The 19955-nt window shown below is 48.2% G+C and overlaps 1 protein-coding gene across 1 annotated transcript; it reads right to left on the bottom strand.

The window, feature by feature from the left end:
• Positions 1-1472: 1472 nt before the first annotated feature.
• On the bottom strand, positions 1473-12211 carry LOC135385998 (chymotrypsinogen B-like). The gene is made up of 8 exons (XM_064615687.1): positions 11973-12211; positions 11007-11104; positions 7822-7936; positions 5499-5569; positions 5289-5383; positions 3466-3725; positions 2233-2372; positions 1473-1801 (listed from the first exon to the last, which is right to left on the bottom strand). Exons 1-8 carry the CDS (start codon positions 12052-12054, stop codon positions 1646-1648), a joined length of 1017 nt encoding a protein of 338 aa, XP_064471757.1. The 5' UTR covers positions 12055-12211; the 3' UTR covers positions 1473-1645.
• Between the last annotated feature and the right edge of the window lie 7744 nt (positions 12212-19955).

Below are 19955 nucleotides of genomic sequence, written 5' to 3'. Positions count from 1 at the left end.
GTGGTGTCAGGCAAGATGGCTGCTCTCCAGGAGACTGCCGTATAGTTTTCGAAGAGCGCTTCCGATGTGCTAAACCTTACAAATGTGTGTGATTTCGTGTTAGCGCCATGAAGGCACCATGGGTATGATAGGCGTACAGACGTGGGACGGACGCAGAGAGGACAGCAGGAAGGAGCGGGGAACAGGGAACCCACCACGTCCTAATCTTCTGCACGACCTAGGCTAGCACCAACGAGCGGACACTTTTACCCACCCGGCCATGCCGCTGGTCGACGAGTGTCTGCTCCGTGCGTCTCACGCGTCCACGTCGTCCAGCAACACGAACGTAGACGGTGTGCTGCGGAGCATTCGCGAAAGTATAGAGCTCTCAGATCTGCCGGAGTTCCTGCTGCGGGAGATGCAGGCGCGGTGACCGAAAATGAAGAACGTATGCGCCGCACGCAAATCATGTACGGTCACAGCGCAGGGACACCCTTCATCTGCTGCAATGATATACTGTCATATGTCTCGCTTATCCGGAATTTAGGTACCCGGAAAACTCGTTATCCGGACTGCATTACCGGGAACGAGCCTCCTACCATTGGCTTTTGTCTCGGTTATCCGGAATTCTTTATCCGCATCCGTAAACCTACGTGATTCTGATTCGCCTATCCGGAAATTTCTCAATGGCCTCCGTCCTTGGCACGTGTTATGTGCTGTGTTCGCGCTGTTCCGGAAAAGGGTCATATCTCACTGGGGCCTGTATGGTTTGGCTCCCCTTTCCTCAGAGGTCACTCCTTTTTTACGTGTGCGGGCACGCAGTCAGGGTGCGAGAAGTGGAAGAGGTGTCCTGTATCCACCGAGCACAAGAAATCAATATGTGAACTTGTAGTATCCAGTCCATCCCAGAACACCCCTGACTCTTATCCTGAGCCACAGGTGCCCTGAGCACTGATTTGGGATAGTTCACTATCTACGACATTCTATGCACAGATGCCTCCTGACTTCAAGCAGGCCACTTTGTATGACGTTTTGAGGTAACGGATACCAGGGAAGACCTTCTCCTTGTTTTCTTTCTTCTGGATCAATGGAGAGGATTCCTGAATTTTCGGGTTTCCTTGGGAGTTTGCTTGATTCGCTTATCCGGAAATTCGTTATCCGGACAGAAAAGGGCGACTCCCGAGGTGTCCGGATGAGTGAGACATGATTGTATCGCAATTCGTACGCGTTTGGCAGTGTGCACAAGAGTACAGTGAATGGTTTCCCATAGTACGCTAACTTCTGACGAGTTCCTCTTGTCGAGTAACTTTTTTCATCTCTGGGGCTAACCAAGGCGTAGGTCCGTCTGTGGCTTTAAAGGACCACGCACTTGTCACGTGGCAGTGTCTTGTGGCACCTCCACGTGATCGCAAGATGCTTTGTGGCACGCTGAAATTGTGTAATCACCACAGTAACAATGCAAGCGAAATACGATTTCACAAAACATTAAAGGCTTTCAGTATTTAAAAAAGGTAATTTAATTTCGAAAGGGTTTCGGCAAAACTTTAAGGTGAGCGTTTGCCGAATGTCCAAGTGTCTTCTGCAGTCTTCTGCTGTCCACCGCAAGATAATCATGCTTCTGGTGTGACACGACACATCCGCTAATGGCTCCATGGACGTTCACGTATTAAATAGCGTGCTGATAAATGTAGTCGAGAAACTCTGTGACCCTAGTGTAGACGCCAGGCATTCCCTGCGTTGCACACCCTACACCCCAGGACACTACGCCAACAAGGTACCATTGCCTCTGTGATTTCACTATCAATGGTCCGCCAGAGTCTCCCTGGAATAGAGCACGCAGTACATTAAGGCGATCCTAGCATAACATAAAATACAAAAACACAACGAGGTATTCGTTTGCCGCTTTCCATTAGCCACACTTAAAACTATTCGAAACTCATTCGGAAGGCTATGGTTAAGTTATATCTTCCCTCTGCAGGTATCTTTTCCTGTAATCCGTGGGCCGTAAGGCGTATATGAACTATGCAAGGACTGCACGGCATGGGTTACAGTAATGTCTTTAAATGTCTATCGTGTGAAACTAAGTGAGGCGGCCCTATTTGTTCCTGGAGAGCGAACACTACATCAGGTTTATAATGTTACCTGTTTGTTAACTTAAAATGTATCCGCATGCTCTCAGCAACTCTACCACCCCTTCTCTGCCCATTAGGGGTACAGAGTTTCTTCAATTCCCGCCGTTTTCCTTAAACTCACCTGACAGGAATCAACTCCCTCTGTTCTGTTGCCCGCACACAGGAATACGTTAGTGATTGGTTGAGGAAAAACTCCTTGGCAGTCCGTATTGTTCCAAATTATTAATTCAGCCTCCTGTAACGTTGGACTCGAAGGTCCTCCTGCAATGATAATATAACCCAATCTCAGGGAATAAGCTGGCAAAGTCGAAGCTAAGAAGAGCATTCACTGCCCTTTTCCCACAAAACACTACGTTTGTCACAACAACAACAAATAAATTGAGTGAGATTAATGTAATTAATGCGATGACAATACGTTAGCATTAGGCATTCGTCTTAATTCTAATTGCTTCTCATGCGGAATGCATTCGTAGACCACACCACACACACCACCACACCACACCACACTACACCACACTACACACATACATGACACATACGACATATGCCACACGACATGATACACAAGCTCGGCCGCTCGCGAAACTCTCGGAGAGCGCACGAAACACGTATGTGCAGATCCGGAGACGAGGCGCAACTTACGACTGCTCTGGCTGGCTCCAGCTGCCGTCAGCCCTCCACAGCTCTCGCAAAATCTGTATTAAAATGCGTGTTACTGCGCACGGAGCAATACGTGCCTGTATTGTCGGACGCCAGAGGTGTGTTCGGATTGGTTGCCGGAATTTGAAAACGGCACTTCGCGCTTCCTCGCCTGCGTGCTGCGTCTCGGCGGTTTCATTAGAAATTTGAACTGTGGACGCGGGTCGGCGGTGTCTTTCATTGGGAGGCAAGTGCGTTCGCCGTCTTATCCGTGTATTATGGTGTCTTTGATCGTGTTGTCGGGTGCTTCTCAAGGCACTCTACAACTTCCCATTTACGGCACGGCCCTTAAACCAATATTTTAAAAGCTAGTTAATTAATTAGGCACAATTAGTAAGGTACTGGCGACAACCTGCAATTCACGACTGCTGACAGCATTCAGCTGATTTCATCCCCGGAGAGCACTCAGTCTTTTTTTTTAAATCTTGGTAGAGATTAGTTGGTGCACCTTGTATACGTATATAGATGGGTAGAAATCCAGCGAACCGGTAGAATGTAGGAAGGGAGTTGCCTCAGAATGTATACGTATGTATACGTATAGGTATGTATGGTAATAGTAACAACACCAAAGGGAGTGAGTCGCCACACAGTGGCAAAGCAGTTGTATCTCGAGTGATCCACATACCGCGAAACTTGCATTAAAGCACGCCCTTACCGTAAACGAGATCTCCCCATCCAGCTACATAGGCCTTTTGGCCAAAGAACGTTTCGTCTCTGCTGGTTGGCAGGCAAATAGGACGAATATTCTCGTTGAATCTGGCCGGCCATTTCAGTCGTAATATAGCGATGTCGTTCTCAAAGGTGTCCCTTTTGTAGCCAGGGTGTTGTCGTAGCCGCGAAACATTAAAAATTCGACACGTAGTGATGTTGAGGCCGTCGCCGCCCAGTAAGACTTTCATGTCGGAGAGCGCCTTCCTGCGATTGAAAAATGGTACATGTGACATTCTGACAGCATCGACATGGAATTAGAGAGAATATTTCGTTGCGGTACAAATACAACGAGTATGAATAACGCCCTTTAGCTGTTATCCTTTCCAGCTATCCTTTCCTAGCAGCGCGACAATATAGCGCTACGAAACATCACGCAAAAACAGCGCTCACTGTTATCGGACGGTTCACACTTGCAAAGCGGCGCTATAGTGTTAAAATTTAGCGGAGGTTCGGTGGTCATTTCCGGTCTCTCCCATCATAGCCCCTACGGAGTTCGACAGCATGCGGACGAACCAGTTTGATCAACTGAGTAAACGAAATATTATCAGGCATTTTGGATGACAGACTCGCCGGTTCGAATGCGGTCGCCGTGCCGTGAAGTACGGAAGCAAAACAACTCCAGGACTTCCGCGACGTCATCGCTGAAGCAGCTCCTCTTTGGTCAACACGAATATAGTGCTAACATTAGCGCTGAAAAAGTTGACACAAGCTCAACTGCGACAAGCGCTAATTTTTAGCGTCTTGGAGCACTGCGAGGAGGAAGATATTGCGCTATTTTGTAGCGCTATATAGCAAATCGCTATATGTCGGAAAATACCTTTACATTAAATCATATTACTTATGGGCGCCTTCTATTTCAAACCTGGGATTTCTGAACTGTTATTTTGGTACAAATGTTTTGTAAGTTGGCGCTGTGTCGTTTGAGGAAACCTTGATCGTGTCAAATAGTGCACATCAGGGAGTTGTACCAGCCGGCTTACAATCAATAAATGACAAGCGAACATCGACACCTTGACGCAAGATCTTCAGCTCAGACGACGATTGCTGTGCATTGCGAGAGCCCTAGCTCTCTCTACTTATATACGTATTTGTGTGTTTACCGATTAATCTGCCATGGGCCGACTCCACTGGGAACCGTATCGATATTTGTCTTGAAACCGGACTGAGAACCCATGAAGAACTTCAGACAATGCGCAACAGGGGTCGCGACTAGAACCCACGTCACCACCCACCCAGTCCTGGCGTGGACAATTCTACAAACCCGAAATTGCAGAACGACCGATAACCACTTTGACTTCATATGTATGTGCTTCTGAACAATGCTTGAGTTGACGACAGCTTTATCATTGACCACCGAAAAGAAAATTGGACGCTAAGTGTGCTAAACTGTGAGCTGCGCCGGTGGATCATGAGAGAACTGATGTTCTGAGGCTGGAACAACATAGAAAGGACAAATACATGCAAAGCCTCAAATTGCCTAAGAAATTAACGATGAAAGATGCAAGTCACTGAAGAGGTTAGCCAGCTGTAGGACTCGAACCCACATCTTCTGGACTACCTGGACCGGTAATCCTGAAGATGTGGGCTCGAGTGCTACAGCTGGGCTAACTTTTTCAGTGACTTCCATCTTTCACCGTAATGTAGATCTCTGCAATATTGCACATTTAACTCGACCCTTCAGATTACATAGACATTTTATACAACGTCGAAGTCCAGTTCTTCTTGGACGGTACCATTACGTTTCACGGTCCGCATGAATAACCTCACCCGTCAGTGCATCGTGCGGCTGTAATAACGTATCGGTTACTGATGAGGGCTCCACCACAGTACTTCTCGTGTGTGTCGCTGTAAAGGATACCCGCCTGCGTAGAAACAAAAAAGCAGAGAGTGGTTTGTATTTTTTGTAGTTGATATGGACAATTAAAGGTAAGTAAGAGGAGTTTTCGAATTGGCATTTGGTAAACAATATTGGCTTACGACCCAGCCCCAGCGCCTCCAGATGGCGTCTCGTCCTCCGGCAATCCGTGTCTGGGATTCGAGACCGCACCCTGCGGAGGGATTCAGCAAATCATGTTGGGGAGAGTTGCGCAGCGAAAACAAAAGACACTGCGAGAGATATGTGAACCAGACAGGGCGGGGATTCAGTAAAGACAGCACACGTTAACGAAAACGTTTGAAAGCACGTCGAAAAAAGCATGTAAAAACGAAGATGCAACCTTTCTAATCATTGTTCAAGTTGTTTTTTTGTCATATATGTGTGTGAGCATTGCATGTGCCATCTACACGAATAGGACACAGAGGAGCTACCAGCGCCCAAACCCTGAGGCGCGGGCTGTTCGCCCGGCCTTGAGGCCCCTGCGAGCGCCACATGCACTGGGATAGTGTCCCGCAGTCTAAACGGGGAACCACATGATGACATCACCAGTCATAATTGTTACTTACCGCATACTGGGGATCCTGCATACTGCAGAGTAATCTGCTTGCTGCTCCATTAAACTAAAGTTTCCTGTCCGTTGCTCTCCTTCCCGGCGATGACAGTTAGCCATTAACTCCGATCAAAGCAGGGGTGCACGCCCGGTGTCCTGCGTCCTGCTGGTATGCTCGGGACGCCGTTTCTTCAACAGCTGCGTTACCGCGGAGTCTGCACCGTGATTATTACGCACCAACTACCCGTACCCAGACGTTGGTTCGTTACCGGAGATGCCAGAATGACTGGGTACCTACTGTAAGACTACCAAGACTCAAGACTACATCGTGTCCTTCCACAGCGCAACATCTTAGATTAGGTAGATCCTATTGGCGTCGCGTACGCAGTCTCCCCACACAAATTGGGAATCCCTTTAACTAGCTCAAGACGTGTGCGTATGCTGCCGATTCTGCAAATGACAAAATGAACTGCACTGTTATGGATGATGCAGTAGAGCTTCGCAGCAGTGGAACCCATGCAGGGGGGGACACATCTCTAAACGGAGAGCACACGAAACACATAAGCCAGGATCCTTCTCTCGTAAATGCATCAGTGAAAGTGTTCTTTTTTTTTTCCTTATCTTACTGTGTATGATGTGATGGGTAATGGCAATGGTAATTCGTCAGCGACGCCACAGCGGCAGGTCCGTTTATTACTTTAGCCCACCTCATGGTTCTTTAACGTGTGCGAAATCTCAGCACACGGTACACTGTATTTAACGTTCCCTGCTAAAGACGACATGTCTAGGCAACTTGTACAGTGCTGGACAAACGTATACGGAACACGCTCCGGCGCATTCCTCCCTCAGAGTGACATGCTAGCAGCGAATGGTACCGTACGGACTTACAAACAGGTGATTGGATTACCTCTTGGCACTTGTCTGATAGTCCGTACGGTCCCATTCGCTGCTAGCGTGTCACGCTGAGGAAGGATTGTGCCGGAGCGTGTTCCGTAAACTTTTGTCTAGCGCTGTACGTTGATGCAAAGGCTTGCCCCCGAACGACGTAACGAAACAAAGAGCTTCTTTCCCGTACGGTAAGCAATCACATAAGCCTTGTTTACACCGACAGGAGCGGATATGTTGGGTTGCCGGGTTCGACTCATTCATGTAAACGCTGCCGAGTCGTGTGGACCCCGCCTGGCGGCGAGTCGTGTCGACCCGACAGCAGGGGGAAGGTTGACTCGCTCGGGGAGCTGCATGTAAACGCGTCGCCACCACGATCGCTTCACGTTGGAGCAAGGTAATGTAAATAGCGCCAGGCCGGGTTCGGCAGCCAATGCCATGCTAGCCCGCATTCCACGCCGAGACTGGGAGGTGACCCGGGTTCTAATTGGCGCGCCGGCTGTGTTATCTGAATGTTTTCCCTACATTTTCCTCAGACGGCTTTAAGACAAATGTCGATCCCCCGGCTGCGTAACGGTCTATCAAAGGCAGTGAAGGCAATGCCTTCGAGGACCCCTATTGAGAGAAGGTTAAAATTGCAAGGTGACACGGGGTCTGCAGGGGTCTCACGAAAGCGAGAGATCGAGGATGATACTAAAGGAACCGTGGTGGGCTTCCCGAGGCATGGCGCACGCGCTCTTTTGCGGCTATATAACCACGATGACCCGCTTCCAACTTTTCTTGTGGGATCATTCAGTCATCGCTGCATCGAGTCAGAAATGAAATGACAGCATCACTCTAGTAATACGGTATAATACGGTATAGAAGTCAATTACAGCTGTGCGTGTCCGCTCCTGGAAACACAGTTTTTCTTCTGCGCTTCGGTAAATCAAAGTTAATTGTCATAACTGTGCTTTGTTAAGTAGTTAAATAAGTGTCATAGCGCTTACGCCTTCTCAGTCTGAAGAGATCGGGCGGCATGGAATGCCCGGAGGAGGAACTTCCATTCGTGCTCGGCATGCTATTCTCCGCATGTCTTTTGGACCTTCCACTGTCCGTTGCAATCTAATCACACAAGAACAGCACTCATAAGTAAGTCGTATGCCATACAACGCTGTACTGGACGTCACACTAATTTTCCACCCGCCGCAGTCCTCTGGGCGGTTTTGCAACAGCACATCATATATCAGTTTTGACGCACATTGAACAGTCATTGCAAAGTTTTGGGGACAATCTCCAGCATTTGCTCCAGCACCCTAAAAGGACCCCAGGAGGTCGAAATTATCCGCAGTCCTAAGGGCTTTTTATACTCCATCGGCAGAGAGCTAGCTCGTGCAGCGTGGCCTGGCGCAATCGGGCGCTTACGGCACGCTGCACTGCCTTTCATGTGCTGTTCATACTTCGTCTGCCGCTCGAGTATGAACACTCCGACGGCAACCGACCCGAGTCAACCTCGTTGCACGCGATCGGTCTACGGCGGAGTATAAACAGCCCTTTCCGGCGGCACGTGTTGTATGTAGCCACACAAATGTGACCGGACTCTCCTTATGATAAACCTACTCACATTTTAGTACATAATATGTCCTCCGACGAATAGTTTCGTTCCCACGCACGCTTTTATTCATTTTATCTTCATTCCAGATCTCGTACTTCATCCTGGGTGAGCCCGTACATTAAAGCAGGGAAGAGGCAATGGCGCAAGAGCCTATTTTACGACTACTTACCGCGCATGCTTTACATGCAGACACAAACTTGTAGAAACCAGACGCCGTTGAATGAAGACTCCCTCGAATAACACAACCGACTCACAACCATATGCCTGGTGAGGAAGTATGATACGAATCCAGTTTCACATAAGTATCTGTTGCTCCTTACTCATGCTTTCTTTTTTCGTGCGCCGGTGTAGCGTGTTCTCGGGAGGATACTGTGCAGCCACAGCTGGGTTTTAGACTGTGCGTGTAATGCCCAACGACATTTGAAAGTTGGAACGAAGGTACAAAGGGCGGCTCCAAAGAAGTTTTGCTACTTCGAGTATGCACAATGATATAGAGGGTGTCCCAGCTAAACGCGAACATATTTCTTAAAAATATATATGTCACTTTTTTCCGAGATGAAATCAATTGCAATATAGCATATGCTGAAGGGTACTCCTTAGGAGGGCATTAGCAAGCTCTTAAGGCAATGTCTAAATTAACTTTCAATAATTAACTTTTAATTATAAAAGCTACGAAGTTGCCCCAATGAGAACATCTGGTCCCTTCGGTCACTTGATACCGGAGCCGTTTTCAGAACAAAAATCGGTTCGATAGATCGTCCTCAAAAAAATCGTGAAGGAACACTTTTTTTTTCTCTATTTTGTTCATTGCGCATCTTCGGAGACACGTCTTTCCTTCACCCCATTGTGAGAGGGTAAAAGGGGACACTATCGCCTCTTGCGTCCTGGAAAAAGATTAAAAGAAAACAGAAAATGCAACCCAAAATAAGGGCAGTTCCGATAGCGTCACCCGATACATTTGTTCCTTCACGAATTTTTCGCGGATGATCTATCGCACGGATTTTCGTTCTGAAAACGGCTACGATATCAGGTGACCGAAGCGACCAGATGTTCTCATTAGGACCACTTCGTAGCCTTTATAATTAAACGGTTAATTAACTTTTGTAGGTAATTAGTCATTCGACGGTTGAGCAACAGTTGGCCAAGAACGTCCGCCTGCCCAGAGATGATAGAAGTGAAAACAGGATGTCTGTAGCCTTTAGTTTTTTTATGAAAAATGACACCCTGCATATAATGATAATATATACATGGTGTTTGCTCTAACGTGTCCAGAAGTTATATTTAAATATAAATAGAAATCGAAATATAACAAATCTAAATTAACTATAAATATTTATATTTAAAGCAATCAGGAAAAGCAAGTGGTACTTTTCTGCTACTTGAGTAAGAAACAGGTACTGCTTCATTAGTAGAACCTGTTTCTTAGTCAAGTAGCTGAAAAGTAGCGCTCATTTCTCTTTTATCGTTCGCTTTAAATAAAAGTCTGGACACGTAAGAGCAAACACCCTGTATAGCGGGTCCATCGATCGACTAACTTTCTTTTTTACAAGTATATGTCCGATACCACCACAAGCTGCGCACCGTGTGAATGAATGGGAGGCGCTTATTATTTAAATAAAAATTCAAATGAGTTTCGTAAAAAAAAACATAACTTCTAGAGAGAGGCGAGAAAGCAGGCGAGCTAGTAATAATTAATCTCCATAACGAACCCTGAGTCTGGGAAAAGAAACACACTAAACAGGACACTTTTTGAGACTCCTGTTTAGTGTGTGTTTTCCCCCAATCTCAGGGTTCGTTATGAAGATATCTTCTAAAGCAAGGCGCTGTCGGCTTTACGATTGGTGCTACCTCTTTTGGGACCTTCAGTGGACACCCTTTAGAGAAAAATCTGCCACCGACGCGAGTCATTTGTTGCAGTAATTAATTGGTTTCGGTTTACATATTTTGTCGCGTCTGGTCGCGGTGAAGTGCAAAAGGACGTAATTCAGTGGTGTAATTCATTGGTGTAAGGACATAATTCATTGGTGGATAAGGGAATGCAAAAGCGTCTTTTTGCGCTTCACCGCGACCAGCCGCGACAAAAATATATAAACCGAAACCAATTAATTGCTGCAACAAATGACCCGCTTCAGTGGCAGATTTTTCCCTAAAAGGTGTCCACTGAAGATCCCAAAAGGGGTAGTACCCATTTTAATGTCGACAGCGCCCTGCTTTTACAAAAATCATCTGAAGTTTTTTGAACAGCTTGTAGGTGGTATCGGACAGATACTTGTAAAAATGAAAGTTCTTCGATTGGTGCACCCGTTCGCGAATTATTTAGCCCGGGGGTTTACAGTGTGCTTCCGTCCCATCAGTACCGGTCATCCTGCTTCTACATCACTTTGAAGTCCTCAACTCCCCTTTCTCCCACCTTCGTTTCCTTTTTTTTTTTTGGCTATAGTCGTGACGATGCCCACTTGAGTGCGGCCAACAACGGCAAGCTACCTCGACACCCCCCCCCCCCCCCTCGGGGGTTTAACTGAGACATCCTGTATAATGATATCCATAAAATATTTCATCCAATATTATGTCCTTACATACCTGATGGTTCCAGCCGTCGTATCTGGTCAGATCTCCTGTGTTTGAATGGTTGATAAGTTCTCCGTTTCCATCTCCAAGATCATCGCTTTGCCACGAGCCTTAATAATGTTTAAAACATTTCACTCTAAAGCTTGCGCATAATAAAAGAATTCGCTTTATTATTTTGGGTGCATGCACAGCGTTATTTATTTATTTATTTTTGCACGTGCGATGGGATCTTTACATAATGGGTACACTGTAGTTCCTTGGTACCATAAACTTACTTACGGTCCCACCTGCAGTCACTAGCTTATATAGCAGCTAGCTTATAATGCCTGTAGTCCCACCTATGTATCCCCGATGTAAACTTCCATAGGACAGCCTTATATTCTTCTCATTACTTACGGTTAAAAACTAATTGAGACAGCCACATAGTGCACATGTCTGTGTTTGATCAGCCTTGAAATTTTCTACATTTTTGAGTAAATTACATCCACGGCATCTATGTCTCTCTGCAGGCATCTCCAGTTTCGACTTCCACAGCATTACTACATAATGTGCAGTCGTTAACCTCATAGTTGTATTTAGTTCGGTAGTTTTTATGTGGACAACTTCTGCTATCACTTATTCGTCATTCTCCGTAAAAATAATACCGACACACGTTTAACGTAACTTGCTATTCACCCATTCGTTTTTGTTCTTTTTTTTTCAATCGTTTAGTCTTTTGTAAATCTCTAGTGATGTTAAACATGGAGACCGATGGATATGGCTGATATCGTATAACCCTCGACCATACTTCGTGCGGTCCCTCTAACTTGGAGTCATATTTTAATTCAGTTCAGCATTCTTTTCCTGTAGGAGGGAAAGGTAATATGACTTCACCATGCTGGTTTGTACATTATAGCAGCTTATGCAAGAAAACATTTATTATGCATCCCCACAAACGAGACGTTTAGCAAATATCTATATTAAAAAAAGTGTACTTACCAAAATCAGGAGAACGACGCAGACTTCCGTTCCCACAGCTTAGGAAGGTCCATAACACCGCGCACACAAACCTTTTCCACATTGTTACTCGTGAACGCAGCGCGACAGGTCAGTTTGCACGCTACATGCGCTGCTATTTGACTCAAGGCCAATGGTATCCGTTGCGTGTACAAAGAGAATCCTGCGCAATCCACGTGTCATCGGCGAATTTCCCCCTGTCTGAGGCGACGGGCATCCGTAGCTTTTTGGGTGCTTCCCGCTGCATACCCCGAAGGAAACGAAATCTTAGAACAGATAAAAGAAAACAGTTCCCGGACGTCAGAAAGAATTCCGTTTTGCTCGTCTTCTTGGACTTCCTTAGGCAATGCACGATACCGTAAGTTCTCGGCAAACATTTATGCCTATATCGAATGTTAATTTTATGTTATTTTAAACTCCAGAGGAGTCGTTCGAATTGGACGTACGTGCATAAAATTTGCAGACGACCACGGAACGTGTTGCGATTTTCGGCGGCATCTGTTAATGACTTTTGCTGATGCTGACGATACGTTGACCATTGCCGCTAAATGTCGCAACACTCTCCGTGAAGGTTCCCAAATTTGCTTGCCAAATGTTTGTGATATAGAAGATAGAAGCGAAGAAGAATGTTTGTGATGATTGGATTGGATTGGAAAAAGAAAGAAAAATATGGAGAGGTTAGCCCCGACCCAGTCAGAACTGGCTACTCCAAAACCCGTTTGTGGGTGAAAAAAAAAGATGAGCTAGGAAAAAGAGAAGAACAAACAAACAACCAAAAACAGCTAGGAGACAGGAAAGGGGTAGAGTGGGTGTAGCAGGATAAAGCATAAAGGAAAACAGGGAAAAGGAAGGGGGGAGACGTTAGGCACCGAGAAACACTCACTGCACAATGTCAGATACTGTGCGAACACAGTGTCACCGAAGTTGTCAAAGAGTGTCAAGCAGGTTCGAAGCGGTAAGGAAGTCCACAAGAGCGCGCAATGCCGTCACCTGGTGACGGGCAGGCCAGCAGCTTAGAACCTTCCAAACCGAGAAAGGGCGATTGTCGAGACAGGTTAGTGCCGCCTCAAGGGAAAGACGAGGCGCTCTGTATCGACGGCACGCCTCGATAACATGCTCTGTGTCCTCCAATACCCCACACTCAGAACAATTCGGTGTGGAAACCTTCCCAAGTTTAAAGAGGATGCGGCCGGAACATGGCACATTGAGACGGAGCCGGTGAATGATGGAGGTAACGGCAAGGGGCAGCTCTGGGGGCATTAAAAACTGCAGGTCCGGATCCACTTTGTGCAGTAGTAAGGAAACTGGGACACATCGGCGCCAGTGTTCTCCGCTCAGGCGTTTCACAACTGCGTTTATCGCGCTCTTTGCATCCCCTCTTGTGAAGTAGACGGGGTGCGTGCGAACGCCACGCGCTAGATGGGCACGCCTGGCAACTGCATCCGCAGCCTCATGTCCGGGTACACCGCAATGGCCAGGGACCCACTGCAACTGGATGCCATGTCCCCGTGATACGGCAGAGGTGTACACTTCAAGGGCGTCATGCACCATTGGAGACAGACATCCCGATCCTGTAGAGTAGAGAATGGCTTGTAGCGGCTTTGGAATCGGTGTAGATGAACCAGTCAGCTCGGGATGGAGAGGATGCAATGAAGACAAGCGACATACAAACCGCGTGCAATTCCGCCGCCGCGGCCGATGTGCGGTGTGAGAGTCTTGCACATCCTTCAGCTGACAACTGCGGGATCACATAGGCGCAAGCAGAGGCGGAACGCATCGTTGATGCGTTGGTGAAAACCTGAATCTTCCCTCTATCGCTGTCAAGTACGGTCAAGGTAGAACAACCGTCGACGCAGATTTCTTCGAGGACACTCCAGGTATGTCGACACGGACAGGGTGTGTGGGCAGGGCTCAGAGTGGGACAGGGTGCCTCGGCAGAGATTTGTGCTTGGGGATGATGCTTCGGTGGGCAAGAACGGCTTGGCTGTACCCAGACGCTGGACGACGAATCAAAGCGCGCACTAAGGGGTGTCGATGGTGGCGAGTTGCCAGCCTCATATAGTGGCTAAGAGACTGATTGAGCCTCATGATGGTTACAGGTGGCTCCTTGGCTTCCGCGAAGACAAGAGCAGTCGATGGGGACTTGTGGACGCCGAGGCACGTCTTGATGCTTTTCGCAAGAATGGTCTCCAGCAGTTGCTCAGATGTGGGACAGAGATGATGCAGTACTGGAAGTTGGTAAGCCAACACCTGGCGTACAAGGGACCGGTGAAGACCGAAAAGAGCCCTAGAAGTGAGCCCCCACCGGGTACCACAGAGGTAGCGCAGAACATTCAGTCGAGACTCTGCTCTGTCTTTCAAGCAGCGAACTTCTACTCTCCACGATAAGCTGCGGTCGAGGATGAGACCAAGGAACCGGTGGTGCGTAACGCGCCTCACTGGGTGCTCACTTATGTAGAGCTGAAGGTTTCTCAAATGGCGGCGTGTGAAGGGCAAAAACACAGTCTTTTCAATGGACAGGTTCATACCTCTCTTTGCCAGGAAGGAGGCTACAATGTCCAGCGCACATTGCAGGCGGCGTTGTAGTGCTGGCCACTGCTTTCCAGAAGACCAGATACAAATATCGTCAGCGTACAAGCTAACATTGACGCCCCGTGGCAGGAGAGAGGGTAGTGCGGCCATGACAACGTTGAACAGGAGCGGGCTAAGGACGCTTCCCTGTGGGACACCAGCTGCTGTACCGTGATGAAGGGTTTCGCTTTCTGAGGTTTTCACGTATACGGACCTGTCTCGCAGGAAGTCAGATATCCACGTAAGGGCTTTCCCCGTAACGTCCATAGTAAAAAGCCCATGAAGCACGTGACTGTGACTTGTGGTGTCATAGGCTCGCTTGATATCCAGAAAAACGGCAACCGTCAGGAGGCCGTCAGCACTAGCCTGTTCCACGTGGAATGCCACATTAATCACGCAGTCCATCGTGCTACGTCCCCGTCTAAAGCCAGCCTGCGCTGGATCCAGAAGGCTTCGGGATTCCAAGAACCAGTCGAGGCGGTTCAGGATTAGCCTTTCAACAAGTTACAGAGACAGCTAGCGAGGCTGACGCGCCGAAACGATGCCAGTTCTCTTGGTGACTTTCCTGGTTCCAGCACCGGGATTACCCGGGCTGTCTTCCACATGTCAGGCACGACTCCGTCCCTCCAAGATTCATTTATAAGACACAGCAGCTTACCAAGCTTCTCAGGTCCGAAAGAGAGTAAGGCCTGGTATGAGATCCCGTCCTGGCGACGACCCTTTCTTTGCGACAGAAATTGCAGACTGTAGTTCGTTGAAGGAGAAATCTAGGTCCATCAGAGGCCCGCGAGCACCGCAATGGAAGTCGACTACCTTGAGAGCATCTTCGGCAGGCTGTTTGTGAGCGTCACCTAAGGAGGCACAGGATGAGCGAGTAAGGCAACGGCAGAAATCGTCGCCAACAGTTAATTCCGGTACGTCCTGGTGAAGCGCCAGTGCTCGGAAGGGCGTCTCCTGTACAACAGCAGGCCAGCTGAGGGTCTTGATCACCTGCCAAATTCTTGAGGCCGGCGTATAGGGGAAAGGGAGGAACAGAACGTCCTCCAGGACTTTCGACCAATGCGTTGAAGGTGTTTGCGTATAATGCATCGTAATTTACAGACGTCGTTGTAGTCCCGAGGACATCCAGTTCTGCGGAACCGTCGCTCTGCTCGACGTCGTATTGCTCTGAGGTGTTCAAATTCAATATCGACAAAGGAGTGCATTGGCGGTACAGAGATCTGCTTGCTTGCCATAGAGAGGCTGGACACCAAAGCGTGTGTAAAATCTTGCAGCTTTCCGGACGACGAGGCCAATCCTTCTGCCTGTGACTTAAAAACTTTCCAATTTATAAGCCTCCTTTTGCTAGGAAGACCTTGTATCCCTCTATGGGATACGAGCAAGTAGACATCCAGTGCAGTGTTGGGGCAGGTGCTGCAGAGCAGAAAGTGACATCTAATCAGCTGGAGTACGACGGCCCGCGAAAAAAAGTCGGGGAACCATCATTCAAAACAATGGCACCAGAAGTCTCTAGGCACTGCTGTAAGAGGCGACCCCGCGCATCGCATCCTCATGTTGGCTTCCCCGCACGTTGGCATGGGCATTGAAGTCCCCCCACACGATGAGATGTTGAGGAAGCAGTCGAGAAAACGACGCGAACTCGCGTACTGAGGGAGCGATGTTAACGCAAGCAATAGCGACTTGTTGACCGTGAAGACGGACACTGCACACAACATATTCGAAGTGGTCATCGGAAGTTGAACAAAGTAGAGCACTTGGAAGGTCTTTTCTTACGCAGAGCATCGCCCTGCTGAACCCAGTGTGTTTCTCAGAACGATAGATAACATAACTTGAGAGTCTGAAAGAGGCGGGCACGCGTGCTTCGCAGAGAGCAAGGAGGGGCACCCGTTGTCTGAAGACAAAATTTCGAAAGTCGCTTAACTTGTTCTGTAGACCGTTGCAGTTCCACTGAAAGACGCAAGACCCAGAGTATCTATATGCCATCATTGGTGGATACAGGACATGTTTGTTGGTAGCTACTCAGAAGGGTCTCCAGCATGAGCAACGCTTGCGCCTCAGGCAGCTCAGCAGCTGTTGGGATAACCCTTAGAACCGATCGGAAGGCGGCCAAGATGAGTGCAAAAGCGGGGTGAAACAGGCGCGACCTTGCCTGTCCCGGTTAGGTTGCTTCTCAGTTCGTCTCGCACGTCCTTCCTAAGGCGTGGGGCGTAACATTTCCAGGGAACCTTTAGCTGGAGCCGGAAGTCCAGATGAAGGTTTGGAACCAGCTGTGTCGGTCACGACCACTTCAGCGAAATACTCTTTTAGCTTGGGCTGCCGCGATTTTGGTTCTCTTGGGGGGGCACGATGAGGAGGGTGTCCGAGAGACGAAGACGAGGGATTACAGTACGACTGTCGCTTAACGTAGCTCGGGTTAGAGCGAGCCGCTGCTGCTTTTTTTACATTGCCGCCGCCTGGTGCAACCTTACGGACATGGGCTGCAGCAGCAGCTCTGGCGATCCTGCAAGCCCCATATGACGCCACGTCATTTTCGCCGCAGTTGGCATAACTGCGGCGTAAGGAGCGACTTGTGTAAGTTATTGAAAGTTGAAAGACGTGCGTGTTCTTATGTGGAATTTTCCTGTGCCAATTTTGGGCTCGCGTCAGGACGTGCAAGCCTTAAAGTCGTGCGATACCGCGCAGATTTTACATCTCTCAGTGCCACGACAGTCTTTGGCGTAGTGCCCAAACCTCTGGCACTTGAAACACTGAGTAGGAGGAAATATATATTCAATTACGGGGTGCGACGTACCTCAGCGGGCAGAGACTTGCCCGGAGAGAAGGTGAGAATGACTCTAGATTTCTGGTAGGCCGTGGAGGATTCGTCGGCCTCTCTTCTGTAAACAATTTCCCTCTGAACCGCAGACACTCCGTAGGGTTTGAGGTATTCTAGGAGATCGATATCAGAGTACAGTCTCGGTATGTTATGGATTCGCCCCATTGTTGTGAGATACGACTCCGAAACGCTTGTCTGGACATCTTAGCCTGCAACCTTTGTTAGCTGGAAAAGACTATTTGCAGCTCCTCCTGACCTCGGCGACCGTCTCGGCTTCCTTCTGACCTCTGACTTCGGTGACCTTGTTATCACCGTCCCGGTGATAACAAGGTCGCCGTCTTTGGTGATGCGATGCGAAATGATCTTTTGATCTTGTGTGGCCGTCATAACATCGCTTACGATACGGTTAGGATTCACTTTCCAAAAAGAGACATCAGGATTGACCCTATCGAAAACGATGGGGATACCTGCGGGATGATTTTTCTTTTACGTGACCACCTGGAAAGGTCTGGGATCTGGGTCTGGGATCATCTCAGCAATTTCGTCTGAGAGCTCATTCTCTACAATCTGGGTGCCTTCTTGGTCCGACGAAGCCTCATCAGAGACGTCATGGCCTTCACGGGGCCGTTTGCACCGAAAAGGTGTGTGATCCGTAGCGGGAAGAGCGGGCAGCGCTCGTGGGACGGCGCCTGGGACGTTGGCCAGCGATGGGTCCGACATCGCCGTTGCGGTCTTATAAGTCTCTCTTGACCACCGAGGAAAGCTTCAGGACAGAATATAACGTACGGAAAACAAGAAAATTAACAATTCAGCAGGGAAGCAGAAACAGAACGGCGGTTTAGAGCAGCCTTTTTCTTCCTTTTTTCATGTTTGTGATGAAGACGCCGAGTACAAGCGAGTTTTAGTACGTGGTAAGAACGATACGATAAAGGAAGTTATCAAATCAAAGCTTATAGCAATGTGATGTCACCTGCTTCAAAGAAACAATGCGACTAGCTTATTGTGTTTCGGAATCGTTATCGTCAACATCTTCCGATCAGCTAAAACTCCTAATAATAGGAGTTTTAGGAAATCGTAAGCGCGCTTCAGGAAGAAGTGCAGTCTCTTGCACGAAAGTTCTTGTTCGAATAAATATTAGTTGCTCCTAACCGTTTTTCATGTTACGTGTGTGATTCCCTCTTCGCGGGCTCCTTGACAGTGTTTTATTTTTTTCCCCTTTTCGACGTATCAAAAATAGAAGTGAGGGAGGCAGAATTTGTGGAAGTTATTGAAAGTTGAAAGACGTGCGTGTTCTTATGTGGAATTTTCCTGTAATCTGGGGAAATTTTCGCGAACCGGTTCAGCGGTACAATCAATTGGGAGCATAGCTCGGCGTTTCGGGCCTTCGAAACTCACGATCACAATCATCTGATAAGGTGTGAGTTCGAGCCCTGCTACGAACTCACGTGAAGGTCGACATGGCGTATCGGTGAGCTCGATCATGCCGCATATTAGTGCACTCACCAGATAACATCACACCTGCTCTGTTTACAAGTGTGATGTTATCCGGTGAGTGCACTAATATGATTGGAAGAGACGGGCGCTGCGCGCATGTGCATTATCTAGTACTGATTACCCACCAAGCGAGGGTAACTCCTTGACCGTTTCGGGGTCACGATCGGTTCGCTTCCGATCCTTCGTTTTCCGGCTGATCCCAACGAAAACAAACATGTCCGACGCGAGTGCAACGCTGTCCGTTCTGTAAAGTACTCTGCGCAAAGGGTTCATGTGTGTTGATGACCTTTTCTTTCTGAGGGATGTTCTATCCCGCAACTGAAATTGCGAAATGCCTGATCGCGGTGACTGAAAAAGAAACAAGGGTACGGGTGCAGGCTAGCTGGTATAGGTCCATGAAGAAGACCGAGAGACACGGACAAGACTTGGGCTTGAAGAACTTGGGTTCTTCCGAAACTGCGAACTTCTGAGCTGAAGAACTTGCGTGTGTCGTCTTCTGTGTCCGTGTCTCTCGGTCTTCTTCATGGCCTGAAAAAGGTCCGAGAAAACAGAGCTGTGCGTGAGCGAACGCTGTCTGTTTCCGAGAAAGAGGACGGAGTTAACTTGTGGAAGCAACTATCTGTGAAGTTATACGGCGGGCGGTTCGCGTTAGTGTTGCATATTGGTGGTTTCAGATGCGAAAAAGATCAGGGCACAGGTAAGTGCATCCTTTGTCCTCTCTGGTGGTCGGTCCCCTTTTGTACCCCGAAATTTTGAAGTGTTGGGTCCCACCACGAATAGTTGATTAAGGGGAGGGATTCGTAAATCGAGGTTCGACTGGAAACATTTTGGCAACTAAAGAAATCGCAAAATTATCGTGCACGTATAGTTCCAGCATTTCCCCCCCCCCCCCGATTTTTGGGCTCCCAGTCGAATTCCAGTCGATCTTTGGACTGTAACGTAGTCTTGTTCACTCTGTCAAAAATACCGTCCCAAAATGTAGCATATTCCCGTTAATTCCCATTGTCTAGCGTCTAACCTAGACTAGTGTCCAGTCTGCCCATGAGGCGGGGCTTTAAAGCGCACTTAACCCAATTCATCACCAG

The sequence above is a fragment of the Ornithodoros turicata genome, chromosome 2 (assembly GCF_037126465.1).
Source record: "Ornithodoros turicata isolate Travis chromosome 2, ASM3712646v1, whole genome shotgun sequence".
Classification (NCBI taxonomy): Eukaryota; Metazoa; Arthropoda; class Arachnida; order Ixodida; family Argasidae; genus Ornithodoros; species Ornithodoros turicata.
This window is presented reverse-complemented; position numbering and strand designations above follow the sequence as displayed.